Source organism: Corylus avellana, chromosome 2, assembly GCF_965113065.1.
Source record: "Corylus avellana chromosome 2, dhCorAvel1.hap1.2, whole genome shotgun sequence".
NCBI lineage: Eukaryota > Viridiplantae > Streptophyta > Magnoliopsida > Fagales > Betulaceae > Corylus > Corylus avellana.
In genome coordinates, this window is record NC_142491.1 from 12043150 (window position 1) to 12056630 (window position 13481).

Here is a 13481-nt window from a genome sequence, read left to right on the forward strand (position 1 = left end):
ATTGTTTCATGATTACTTGTGATACACATTTTCTTCAAGCTAATGTTTTATGATGAGATTTGCCTTATCTCTTATATTACTTGTGATACACATTTTATCATGAGATTTGCCTTATGTCTTATATTTTCTTACTGGGTTGTGAAACTCGCCAATTTTAACTCTAAACCCCGTTTACTAACCCTGCGACTAATGGAAATTTTCTTTATCCTTCTCTTGTGCAGGAAGTGTAGCTTAAGAAAACCTGTGTTCAAGTTTTCTCACCATTACAGAAATGTATCCTTACAAGGGAAAGTAGTATCTTTTCTTTTACTTGTTCTCAAGCTAAATTACAATTATTATACAATTGGTTAAAATGAGAAAAGTTGAGTCCATCTAATATAACTTGTAATTGGGTGGCCCAATAATTCATGCTCCACAGCTTCATTCTTAGATGTATGTTGTTCAACCAGAAACATTTTTTCACTAAGGGAACTGTTTTTTATCCTTCCCACCAACCCCCCCCCCCCCCCCCCCACTTTTTTTTTTTTCATGTAACTTTTTTAACAACCAGCCATTGGATTTGTAAAATCCATATTGGTGAAGAAATGAGTCCTACAGATCCAATGACTGATTTTTTAAAAAGATGTATGAAAAAAAAAAGGACAGGAGAAGAACAAATAGCAATTCTCTTTTCACTTATACCAGTTGCAATATTGATATTATCACCAGGTTATAACATGTCATAATTCATAAAGATATTATTACTACCTGATTAATTGAACCATAATTCATAAAGTAAGATACAACACCCACAGGATCCAAATGACTTCAACATAGTGTGATGGCCTTCAATGTTGGTCACAATCTTTTGTTTTCAAAACAGTCACAAAACTAATCACAAAACAGACACAATTAACAAAAGATTTAAAATACAAGATTAACAGGATCCATGACTTCAACACCATTGCTTTCGACTTGAGTATACGTGTTGTGCCAATCATCCCAATCATTTCACATATTTCAACTGGTTGAACCAAGAAAAATAGATAAATTAATAAAAGCCATAAATTTAATAAACATCATGGCACTTATGGAGGAAAAAATCAATGGCAACAGATAACTTATCATGCGTCTACCATTCACCTGCATAGGAATTGAATTAAATATAGCTATCAACTTTTAAATTTTGAGCTCAGATGTTGCAAAAGGAAATTGATAAAGAAAATATAGATTATAGCTAAAAAGAAAAAATTCCTACAAGCAACAAACTAAACAAACAGGAAACAGCAGTAATGATAGAATAGTAATGATACACTCAATTTTGTCATTTCTTATACTAATAAGTAATACAATATAGGGCTAAGCAAATTACCGACTAACCGACTTCCGACCGACTTTCGACTGACACCGACCGTTACCGACTAGATGGAGGATGGTAGGTGGCATGATTTTTTTATTCCGAATTTTTCGGTTCGGTAGGCGGAAGAGGTTTTTTAACCAAACCGACTTTACCGACAAGTTTGCCACTTTTCCACATACCGACATTACCGAAACCGACTTTCCCGACTTCCGACCGACACCGACTTTACCAACCGCCATTCGGTTCGAAATGCGAAATAAAATAAAATTTGGCGGTATAAGTCGGTGAAATAACCGACTTTACCAGCATTGTCTGTTCGAAAGGCGAAAATACAATTTTTCTACCGAAACCGACATTACCGATTGACGCTTAGCCCTAATACAATATCTCCAACAATCATGTAGACATGAATGATGCAATTTTTAATTTATGTAGATGATCAAGAGGCCCCCTACAGGCCTGCCTTTTGCTTGATTTTGGGCTGGCCCTGCTGGCAGTAAAGTTTTTACTATCTATTTTTGGAAACGCAACTTAGAGAATCCTCTTTTCTAAATGATATGAGTATTCTCCCCTATTCAATTTTGTAATATCATGAATCATTTTGCCATCCTATGGAACTTCTCTTTTTCGAGAGTAAGATTTAGTAGTTGAGATTCGAGCTGCAAGTAGCCATTTTCTGTTCATTTTATGTAAGGTAAAATTCAACTAGGAGCAAATATCTTGATATTCACTTTTAATCATACAGAGATGAATATAAACAGTCAAAGAGTTATAGCAAGCATACACTCATACAATGATCAGGCTCTCCAAAAACAAAAGATTGCCAGTAAGGTTTACATCATGAATAAGGTTCAGAGAAAGCCCACAATCGTAGATACAAGTGCTGATTTTCTATTTCCTTCTCTTATGACATAAACAGGGGAAAGAATACTCACAGTAGATATGTATGTAACATCTTCCATGGAAACACTTTTCTCGTTCCTTCTCCTAGACCTTCACTGCATGTTCCTCCCTTCATTCATGAGATCCCTACAAATTATGACAAACATTACAGATGGTAGGAGACATTTTATTCAAGTCAATAATTATCATATCATGCCCGCTAATTTTTTTATTTTAATCATATCCTTCAGTCTTTTCACCGGCACATCAATCACAAAATGAACAAGGCGATAGGCATGCTGACCCAATCCAATCAAAAGAGGACTATATCCCGTAAATGAGTGAAAATTTCCTTGTACACTTTCTCTTTTCCCTTTCAGTGAATAAAAGGTAACTCATATTCTAAAATTTCTGAAAAGAAAAATTCAAATGCTATGCATTCAGTATCCTCATTTTTAATCAATGTCGCATTTGAGGGCAATGCTTCCTGACTATCTTTTGTGGCCTAGATATAGGAATGCTTCTTGACTCCTCAAGAACCATAAAAAGTAACCAAACCATTTAATCACAGACGTTACGCTTCTATTAGCTAATAATGGTTCAGGGCAACCCATACATTCTTAAACCGATAAATCCTTTTGGTAAGTATATACTTGATTGGAATTTTATAATATTTCAAAGTAGAAACAAGATTTTTGAAACTTGATTCAGAAACATTCAGAAAATCAAAAAATTTGATCCATAAATAAGAAACTCCCACTACTTTTAATTTGACAATATCAAGCCCATAAATGCATGAAACCTACCTTTTTCAACTTAACAGTGTGCAAAATTATAGTGTGCAAAACTTAACAGTGTGCAAAACCTACCTTTTGCTGACAATACTATCTATGACTATTCTTTGCTCTCTGTTTCTTTGGGATTAAAGATTATTCAGGGCAAATGGAAAAGATTGGCTACTTTCCAAAAATAGACTATAGCATGTAAACCTGAGAAGCTCTTACAATGTCCTTGACCGAGGTACTAACATTTCATTTTGTAGGTTTCACCTCCCGCTCCCTTAAAGTTGAACACAAAAAATATTTGTTAGTTTAGGTTTTGGCACATTCGGTTTGCATGTAAGTTGTTGAAAATGAACACCTCAACATGTCCCAGAAGCAGATTCTAGAAGGCCCTGTCCGGACCACTAGAAGCCAGGTCCGGACCCAATTTCCAGAAAATATCTATTGAAGGGCATGTCCGGACCGCCAGAAGCTGGGTCTGGACTTGATTTCCAGAAACTGCATTTTGATGAAGAGGTCCGAACCACCAGAAGCTGGGTCCGGACCCCATTTCCAGAAAGCCTCAATCTTTATGAGATGTCCAGACACAAGTGTTGGAGGTCCGGACATCGCTAGGTTACGCATATGTTACCCTAGCCATGTCCGGACCCCAGATTAGCCCTGTCCGGACATGGCTGCTTTATTTTGTTTTATTTTCTATTTAAACACGATTTTGCTACATTTATACGTACGTATTTTGGTGAGCAAAATCAGAGAGCTTAGAGAGAGATATTGTTCTAGCTTATTTGAGAAGGGATTAAATACGTGAAGCCAATCAGAGTTCCGGTGAAAGGAAATCGTATAGAAGAATTGTGCCAGATGTTCTGGAAAGGGCTACTGCGGTAGAAGTCAAGTGAGTCGCTTGTCGTGTATAAGGAAGAGTAGATTGCAAAGGTTTTGTAATTCTTCTTGTATTCCTTATTCTTCTTATAGTGGATTGATTTCCTGGGTTTGGCTGCCCCGGAGAGGTTTTACATTTAGAGAGTTCTCTAAATGGTTTCCTCTTCGTAATCAAATATCTGTGTTTTTGTTTTTCATTACATATCTGAATTTGGTTGATTATTAATTGTTAGGTCAGATCTTATTCTGCTTAATATTTGTGAATCACCTAGACATTTAAATAGGTGTCGTTTGGAGTCGTTTTAAAATTTTCAATTGGTATCAGAGCGGGTTCACTCTGAAGGATTTATTTCCTGAGTGTGATCCGAGACTCCATATCAAATGTCTCATACTGTTGCTCCTAATTCTCTTCCCGTCTTTGACGGAACAAATTATACGCTTTGGAAAATTCATATGAGAGCATATTTTAAATCCATTAATGTTTGGCATATTGTCGAATCTGGATGGACACGTCCAGAAAAAGCAATAGCTGAATGGACAACAGAGGAAAAGAATAATGCTACTGCGAATGACAAAGCTATAAATGCTATTTACATCTCTGTTTCAAATGAGGAATTTTCTAGAATTTCTAGATGTGAAATAGCTAAAGAAGCCTGGGAAACTTTAGAAATCACACATGAAGGAACTAAGGTTGTTAGAACTTCAAAAATTCAAATGTTGGTTTCTCAGTTTGAGGAGATTAGAATGCAGGAAGATGAATCTTTTGATGAATTTTATTCAAAGCTTAGTGCCATTAGAAACTCTACCATTAATTTGGGAAAGAAAATGGATGATGCCAAAGTGGTGAAAAAAATCTTAAGATCTTTGCCTGAGAGGTTTATTCCCCAAATTGCTGCTATACAACAGAACAAGGACTTAGATACTATGAGAGTAGAAGAACTTGTAGGTTCCCTTCAGACCTTTGAGCTAATTCTTCCTAAACACAAAAACACCAAAAATATTGCTCTTAAGGCAAAAAATGTTAAGGTTGACTCTTGTGGTTCATCTGATGAGGATTCTGGAAATGAGGAAGAAATTGCTATGTTTGCTAAGAAGTTTAGGAAATTTTTTAGAGCCAAGAAAGGAAATTTTAGAAATAGCAATTCACAATTTTCTGAGAAATCTAGAAATGAGAATGTTGAGAAAGGAAAGTCACCTAGAGGTATCAAGTGTCACGAATGTGGAGGACATGGGCACATTCGTGTTGACTGTGCTAACTTGAGAAAGTAAAATGGCAAGACATTTAATGTGACTCAAAGTGATGAGTCAGATAAGGATGATGCTGAACAGGGAGTTAATTACTTAGCATTTGGAGTTAGTTATGAGAGTGAGCATGAGAATAGTGAGTGTAATTCTCAAGACAAACAAAGTGTGTCCGATAATGATTCGAAAGAAGAAGATGATTTGCAAAATGCTTATAATAATCTCTTTGTGGAATACACTGAACTGAAAAAGCTGAATAAGCAGCAATTGAAGAAACTCAATGAGGTTAATCTTGAAAATGATCAACTTTCTGTCACCTTAACTGATTCTCTTGCTACTCATAATACTTTGATGTCTGAAAATCAAATGCTAATTGCCAAAGTGAAATCCTTAGAGAATGAACTGAATGAATCAAAGAATCATTTAACAAAATTCTCTAGTGAAAAGCTAAATCAAATGTTACATAATCAGAAACATTCGTTTGATAGAACTGGATTGGGTTTTGATAAATCTGCTATTTTATCTACTAATGTTGCTTCTTCTTCAGATATGATTTTTGTGAAACCAGTAAACAAAGAAGATAACTTGGCTGAAAAGAAGGTAATTTCTCCTCAAATTTCCAAAGGTGGAAAAGGTAAGGGAACTCTAACTGATTCCTATATGTCTAGTTCTAAGTCGAGAAGTATGCACATGTTAAGAAACCAACCTTCTCAAAGGTTTATTCCTACGTGTTATAACTGTGGTAAGTTTGGACATATTCGTCCTAAGTGTTTTCAGCTTAACAGTCATGGGCCTAAAAGAAAATATTTCCATTCTAGAAATAGTTATGAGAAATTATTCAACATGATGAGAGACGTAGTAACACGGTTAGATGTCTTGGATAAGAGTCACACAGTTGTCCCTGATGTGAATAAAGTTTGGGTCAAGAAGATTAATACCATTCACCCATTGAGGAGGAGTGGTAATGGACTCACCTAGATTAGGTGGACACATAGACCATGCCTAGAAATTGAGCATATTGATATTTGTTTATAGCTGTTCTAGGACATTTTTGTTTCTTTTTTAATTTTTGTTTGCTTTGTTTTTATTTTCTTTGATTATTTTTTTATTCTTTTAGATTGTTTTAAGTGTTGGATACTCAGTTTCTCATGTTTTGTGCTCAAATGAATATTTTACATATGAGTGGGGTCAATATTTCTGCAATTTACATCTATTGCTCCATATGTTTCTGATATACCTTGTTTTTCTGAAGACTGTTAAAGGAGTAAGAGTCAGTTTTTCTCATGTTCGAAATTGTGCACTTTCTGCCCCCATTAAGTTTAGATTTTTGTTATGTGTTTGGGAATTTGGAGCAAACATTTTGCTTGGAAGATAGGTAGTGTCAGTTCCATTCACTTGACCAACTCGTTAGTTGAACCTAGCTCTAAAAAATTCCAACATTTTCTTCCACAAAAAAAGAAAAAAAAAAGGGAAAGGGCATAAAATAAGCCCAAATGACTTAGTTTTGCTTCTATATGTCCCTAAAGAAAGAATCAGTGATCAAATCATTGCGGAAATAGATGATTACTAAAAGACATGGTAAAAGCAAATGATTAGTCTCAGGGGGAGTGTATCGGATGAGGGAATCTAGATCCTAACATTATAAGGTTTTACTGTGGCTTGAATCAGACTGTTTGTCTTTCATTTACAAAATGTCTGCCTAGATTTCCATTCCACTGATAAAATCTTATTTAATGGGAGTTTTCACACACTACACATTCACATGAGATTTCTGATTATTGCCTACTTGACTGCATTCACAGAATAAGGTTGTGTCATGTATATGATACATTTAAAATGTAAGTGTAATTTGTTGATCACTCCAAATTGTTAAGATATTCATGAGGACATGCATGGTTTATTGATTATCTATACAATTTATCTTTTCCTTTTCAATTTTAAAAAATAAATAAATAATAATAATAATAATAATAATAATAATAATAATAATAAAAATTAAAAAAAATTATGTTTTCCTTTTCAATAAAAAAAAAAAAAAATTTATTATGAATTTATTTTTTTTGGGATGCGGTCCGGACAAGGAAATTTCCTGTCCAGACACGGCATTGGTTATTTTATATAACCTGCAGTGTGTTCCATATCATACTTCTCTCTCTCTCGTCCGATTAACTTCATACAAATTTTTTTTGTTTCGTTTTTTTTTTGTTTCTTTCTTTTTATCTCTGATTTCTCTGTTTCATAGTCCAGTATCCACATTCAATCATCACAGGTATGTTTTTCTTTCCTTCTTCTTTTCAATTTTGTGTTCAAATAAACTTCTCGGCTGTGACTGTTTGGGTTTAATTTTACAATTCCGAATTGTTTGAGTCCTTGATTCACATTGATTATTCTTTCTATCTCATATGATTGTTGCAAACTACATGCACTTTGATGTATTTAGGAATGGTTTTTAATCTTAACATGTGTCTTCCATGCCTACATGTTTTTTTGGCATACAATGTGTTTGATAAAATGTCTCAAAGATTCCGGTTTTCAATTGAGCTACAATTTTTCAATTACATTATTATATTTCACTGTCATTGGGTTTTAGATATTGGTTGGAATGTTCCTAGGCAAGGTATTTTCGGTTTTCATGAATTCTTTTCATCATGTTATATTCAATACCTTAATGCCTATCACCTGTTTGATTGAATGTCTACATGACATATGTTTGCATCTATCTTCACTTTTCCTTGTGAAATAAATTATTTTTGTTGTGTTCAACATTTATTTTTTGTTTCTGGTACATCTATCTCATTTTTCGAATCACATGTTTCCTATAAAAATTTTTTTTCAATCTAATTTCTTCTAGTAATTTGTGATATTCTTTTATCATTTACTTCTTTCTTTGGGGTGAGAATGCAGAAAATGGTGTATCAAAATTCGGAATCCACACCAAGGAGGAAGCGCGCTCGAGAAGAAAAATCAATCTTACAAGACAAGCCTTTGACACGCAACATTGTGATCGAGCGTGGAGTAGAGCAAAATGATCTTCAAGTGGAACCGTTTCGATTCATTCATGAAATATTCCAGGCCAATCAATGGACCTCTGTGTTCGTTCCTGTTAATGCATAAACTCGATTAGTTCGGGAATTCTACTACAACATCGAAGACATTGACTTGGTTGGTTTTCCGTCATTCAAGACCAAGGTCTCAGGGAAAACTCTCAATGTCACTCCTGAGTTGATAAGTGAAGTTACTGGGATTCCTTTGACAAATAAGAAGCCGCTTCCATTTTTGGAGACTGAGCCATAACCAACTAAAGCGGAGATCATGGCGGTTCTTAATCCAAGTCGAAAGCTTGTATGGGACGAAAACAAGAACAAAATTCCGATTGGTTATGTACGGGCTCTAGAGAGGCTGCTAACACAGATTGCGCTGCATAATATTTGACTTACTTAAAGCCTAAGGCCAAAGCATTGAAGCTATCAACAACCGCCTGATGACTCAAGGCCAAAGCATCGAAGCTATAACCACCCGCCTAACTACTTTGGAGAAAGATGTAAAGTATATCAAGGACAGTTTTTGGCAAGAATGATCTTCTCATATGTTTTGTTTTGTTCTTCTTTTGGCCAGAATATTTTTTTTAGTCTACTTATTTATAGGTTTAATGGGTTGTTTTTCTTTGTTTTTTTTTTAACTCTAGAATTTCATTTGTTTTTGTGTGCCTCCTTTGTTCTTCTGAGACAAAAAGGGGGAGTTGATTTTGATGTGTCATTTTCATGTATATTTTTGTCCCCGAATGGCCAAAGGGGGAGTTTGTTAGTTTAGGTTTTGGCACATTCGGTTTGCGTGTAAGTTGTTGAAAATGAGCACCTCAACATGTCCCGGAAGCAGATTCTAGAAGGCCCTGTCCGGACCACCAGAAGCCAGGTCCGGACCCAATTTCCAGAAAATATCTATTGAAGGGCATGTCCGGACCGCCAGAAGCTGGGTCCGGACCTGATTTCCAGAAACTGCATTTTGATGAAGAGGTCCGGACCACTAGAAGCTGGGTTCGGACCCCATTTCCAGAAAGCCTCAATCTTTATGAGATGTCCGAACATAAGTGTTGGAGGTCCGGACATTGCTAGGTTACGCATATGTAACCCTAGCCATGACCGGACCCCAGATTAGCCCTGTCCGGACATTGCTGCTTTATTTTGTTTTATTTTCTATTTAAACACGATCTTGCTACATTTATACGTACGTATTTTGGTGAGCAAAATCAGAGAGCTTAGAGAGAGATATTGTTCTAGCTTATTTGAGAAGGGATTAAATACGTGAAGCCAATCGGAGTTCCGGTGAAAGGAAATCGTATAGAAGAATTGTGCCAGATGTTCTGGAAAGGGCTACTGCGGTAGAAGTCAAGTGGGTCGCTTGTCGTGTACAAGGAAGAGTAGATTGCAAAGGTTTTGTAATTCTTCTTGTATTCCTTATTCTTCTTATAGTGGATTGATTTCCTGGGTTTGGCTGCCCCGGAGAGGTTTTACATTTAGAGAGTTCTCTAAATGGTTTCCTCTTCGTAATCAAATATCTGTGTTCTTGTTTTTCATTACATATCTGAATTTGGTTGATTATTAATTGTTAGGTCAGATCTTATTCTGCTTAATATTTGTGAATCATCTAGACATTTAAATATGTGTCGTTTGGAGTCGTTTTAAAATTTTCAATATTGTTCGACACTTAACAGACTTTTGACTACCAAGGATTGTTAAATAGCGTGCACAAACTTTTATGATTTTAGCAAATGCAATAAGAATCGCATGAAAAATATACAATACTTGATCACGGATTGATAAATTTGAGTAATCTCAACAATTTAGAAGAATTTGATCAGAATTCATAATATTTCCAAGCTACCAAATAAACCGAAAGAGCAAGAAAAAAAGGTAGTGAATAAATGCATGCCCCATTATCTTAGTTTCAGTACCAAGAAAAATTACCGATATGCATAAACAATTAAGTAAATCATCAAATTGCAATAACCAGGTGAAAGTATTAACTAAATAACAAAAAAAAAAAATAGTTAAAATAAATACATCCAAACAACGAAGTAAATCCCAATGTAATTAACAATTAACTCCAAAAACAATAGGTCTTCAACCTCCTCAGTTATGAATCATAACTGCAAGTATAAATACTTATAAGATTTGGAATTTGATACTTCGAAAGATAGTGGAGGACAATGGGAGAGAGACGGACACTAGAAACCCAGCCTAATATTTACATAAAAAAAAGAAAGACGAGTACAAAAAAATTAAATACTAGTAGCAATTAATAATAGGAAACAAAAGCTTACCAAGCAAGGCTCAGGATCAAAGATGCCTGGGTGCTAGAACTAAGTATACCCCTGGAAAGTCAACAATCTTTTCCCAATCCTCACCAGTGTCATTCTCGCATCTTCGCAATAACATGGGACAACCCCAAATTGATAGGCTCTGCAAAGACGTTGGCCTACGCATTCCTTCAGGCAGTGATGTCAAACTGGAGCATTCATAAATGTCTAAGTATTGAAGTGATTTGAAGTTGTGGATCCAATCTGGTATAGCCTTCAAGCTTTCACAATTCGAAAGACTAAGCCTTTGTAGAGTGGTAGTATGTTGAAGTCCTGAGGGGAGAGAAACCAATTTTGGAAGTCCTCTGAAGGAAAGAGAGAGGAGGCTCGTAAGGCCATGCCATTGCATCCCATCCTCATCATTGGCTAGCTCAAGGTCAAGACAACGCTCAAGAATCAAGTCTTGAACGGAAGTGAGATGTTGAAGGGGGAGAGACTTTAATGAATGACAATCAACTAGCCACAAGCTCACAAGATTTCTCAATGAAAAAACCCAACTCGGAAGCCTTGAACCCGGATAATCATATAAGCCTAGATGTTTCAGATTTGGGGGCGGTTGGAAGCCTTCCAATTGCATTTTATCATCAACAACGTCCCAATCATTGACATATCCTTTAGTACTCCAGCATAAAAACAAAGAATGAAGATATTGCATCTCCTTTAGATTTGCAGCCTCATATTCTAATGCAACATCTTTCCCACGTCCAAGATTTGAAATCTGTAAACTTCCTCTTAGCTTATTGAGCCCATTCAATTCTCGTAAACCACTGCAGTGCTTGAATTTAGAACCCGAGTGGACCACAAAATTTGTTAACCTCTCAAGATTAGTCAATTGCCCCAATCCCTGTGGCATATAAGTCAAACCATCACAGCTATCTATATCAAGATGCCTAAGATTGACCAATTTTTTAATGTCTCTCGGCAATTCTTTAAGTGACTCACAATAAAAGAGTCTTAATGTTTGCAAATTGTGCAACCTAGTTATAGAATCTGGTAACTTCTTGATATTCTTATTGCCAGAAAGATCAAGACACCTTAAATGCTTCAGCTCCCCGATAGAGCTTGGCACATAATCAAGATCTCTACTAGACAGATCCAACATGCGCAAGAACTTGAAACTTGAAAAAATTGCATCACAATCAATCTTATACTTATACACATCGTTATCGAGGCAAAGAAATGAACGTATCCTACTTGCTTCACACAATGAAGAAATATGTTTATTGTAACCACGCAATGATAGATGACGATTTTTCTCATCGATGTTTGTCTCCTTATCACCTAATGTGGCCATCAACGATCCTGCCACTGATATGGCAAGATCATGCATGAGGTCATGCATTTTGCATTGATACATGTCACCAAACAGAAAGGTTTCAGCTTCTTGAAAGAATGATCTCTGTAGTAAATCTATAAAATACTCCCTACCAACCTCTTCCAAGCATCGGCTTCGATCATCAGAAGACTTGACAAACCCTTGTGCTATCCAAAGCCGAATTAGTTCTGCTGAAGAAAATTCGTAATGCTTTGGAAACAAACTACAATAAGCAAAGCAGTGCTTCAAATGTGAAGGAAGATGGTCGTAACTCAACTTCAGAGTTGGTAAGAGGTCAGTTTCATTTTGAGATATTTTTAAGAGATCACTGTTCTTAAAAGAAAACCACTCTGCTTCTGAAGTTTTGGAGCCCAGTAAACTTCCGATTGTCAATATGGCCAGAGGGACGCCTAAACACTTTGTTACTATCTCCTTCCCAAGTGTGACAATGCTTGAATTCTCTGGCTCTTGTCCTCTCTCAAAAGCCTTTTGCTTAAATAAAGACCATGACGCATCTTCATCTAAACATTCCAAGGGATATGATTTAACAGTCCCAATAATCCCTGCAACGCTTTCCTGGCGGATGGTCCTTGCAACGATTTCTTGGCGGGTAGTCACTACTATTCTACTGCCTCTCGCACCACCCATCAGCACTTCTTTCAAGCGACACCATTTTCTATGATCACCATTCCACACATCATCCAACACTAGGAAGTATTTCTTTCCTTGGATTTTTTCTCTAAGTTTAGCCACCAATGTATCCATTTCAGCGTCTTCTGGTTTCTCCTCGGTTGCAGATTCTAAGACTTTTGCAACAATATTTTTAACATCGAAGATATCAGAGACACACACCCACATTTTGAGCTCAAAATGTTTCTGGATTTGGTGATCATTGAATACGAATTGAGCGAGTGTAGTCTTTCCCAATCCACCGATGCCAACAATTGGAAGGATGGAAACATTCTCTTCAACGTTGGAGTCCAGCAGAAGGTGTATGACAGCCTTTTTATCATCCTCTCGCCCAATAACTACTTCATCAGGTACAAAAGAATGAGTGTTATCCCTCTCCCTTTTCCCGACTCGTGGCTCAACCTGGAGTACCTCCAAGTGGAAATTCTGCCTATCGGCGTTGATGGCATCTAACTTCTTTCGGATGGCTTTAATCTCACGGGCCATTCTAATACGAAAGGCAAACTGGTTTGATTCAGAAAAGAAAATGCGTACCTTTTTGGCCTTCTTATCACGGGTCATTATTTCTCTTCTTAGAGCTTCAGTTGAAACGGCATCCAGCAAGTCATCTGCATCATAAATCACATCTTCTAGCCTTCCGAGCCAACGTTTAACAGCACGGTCTCCTGCAGCTTGTTTGTCCTCCGCATCCAGAAGCACATCTTTGATTGTTGAAACGGTGTCGGTGAGGCTTTGAAGCTCATCTTTGACACCCCAGAGCAGCCCGATCTGTTTGACAGCAAGTGAGCCCAAAGTCTTAATGATTTGCTCGGCAACAAAGGAGAGAAGTGGTTCCGCCATTTCCTGATGGTGAGTGAAGGAATGAATGCTCAGAAGTGAAACTACACAGCGCTGTTGATGGAAGGGGTTGAAGGGTAGAGTGAAGAAATGATGAGTGAAGTAGTTAGTTGAAGGGTAGAATTGCAGAAATGTGTTGAGAAGAAGAAATGATGAGTG

The 13481-nt window shown here is 36.5% G+C and overlaps 1 protein-coding gene across 1 annotated transcript; it reads right to left on the bottom strand.

The window, feature by feature from the left end:
- Positions 1-717: 717 nt before the first annotated feature.
- Positions 718-13471, bottom strand: LOC148587322 (putative disease resistance protein RGA1). Its single transcript, XM_088513631.1, has 3 exons — positions 10445-13471; positions 2275-2368; positions 718-1003 (listed from the first exon to the last, which is right to left on the bottom strand). Exon 1 carries the CDS (start codon positions 13323-13325, stop codon positions 10461-10463), a length of 2865 nt encoding a protein of 954 aa, XP_088369757.1. The 5' UTR covers positions 13326-13471; the 3' UTR covers positions 718-1003; positions 2275-2368; positions 10445-10460.
- Positions 13472-13481: the final 10 nt, after the last annotated feature.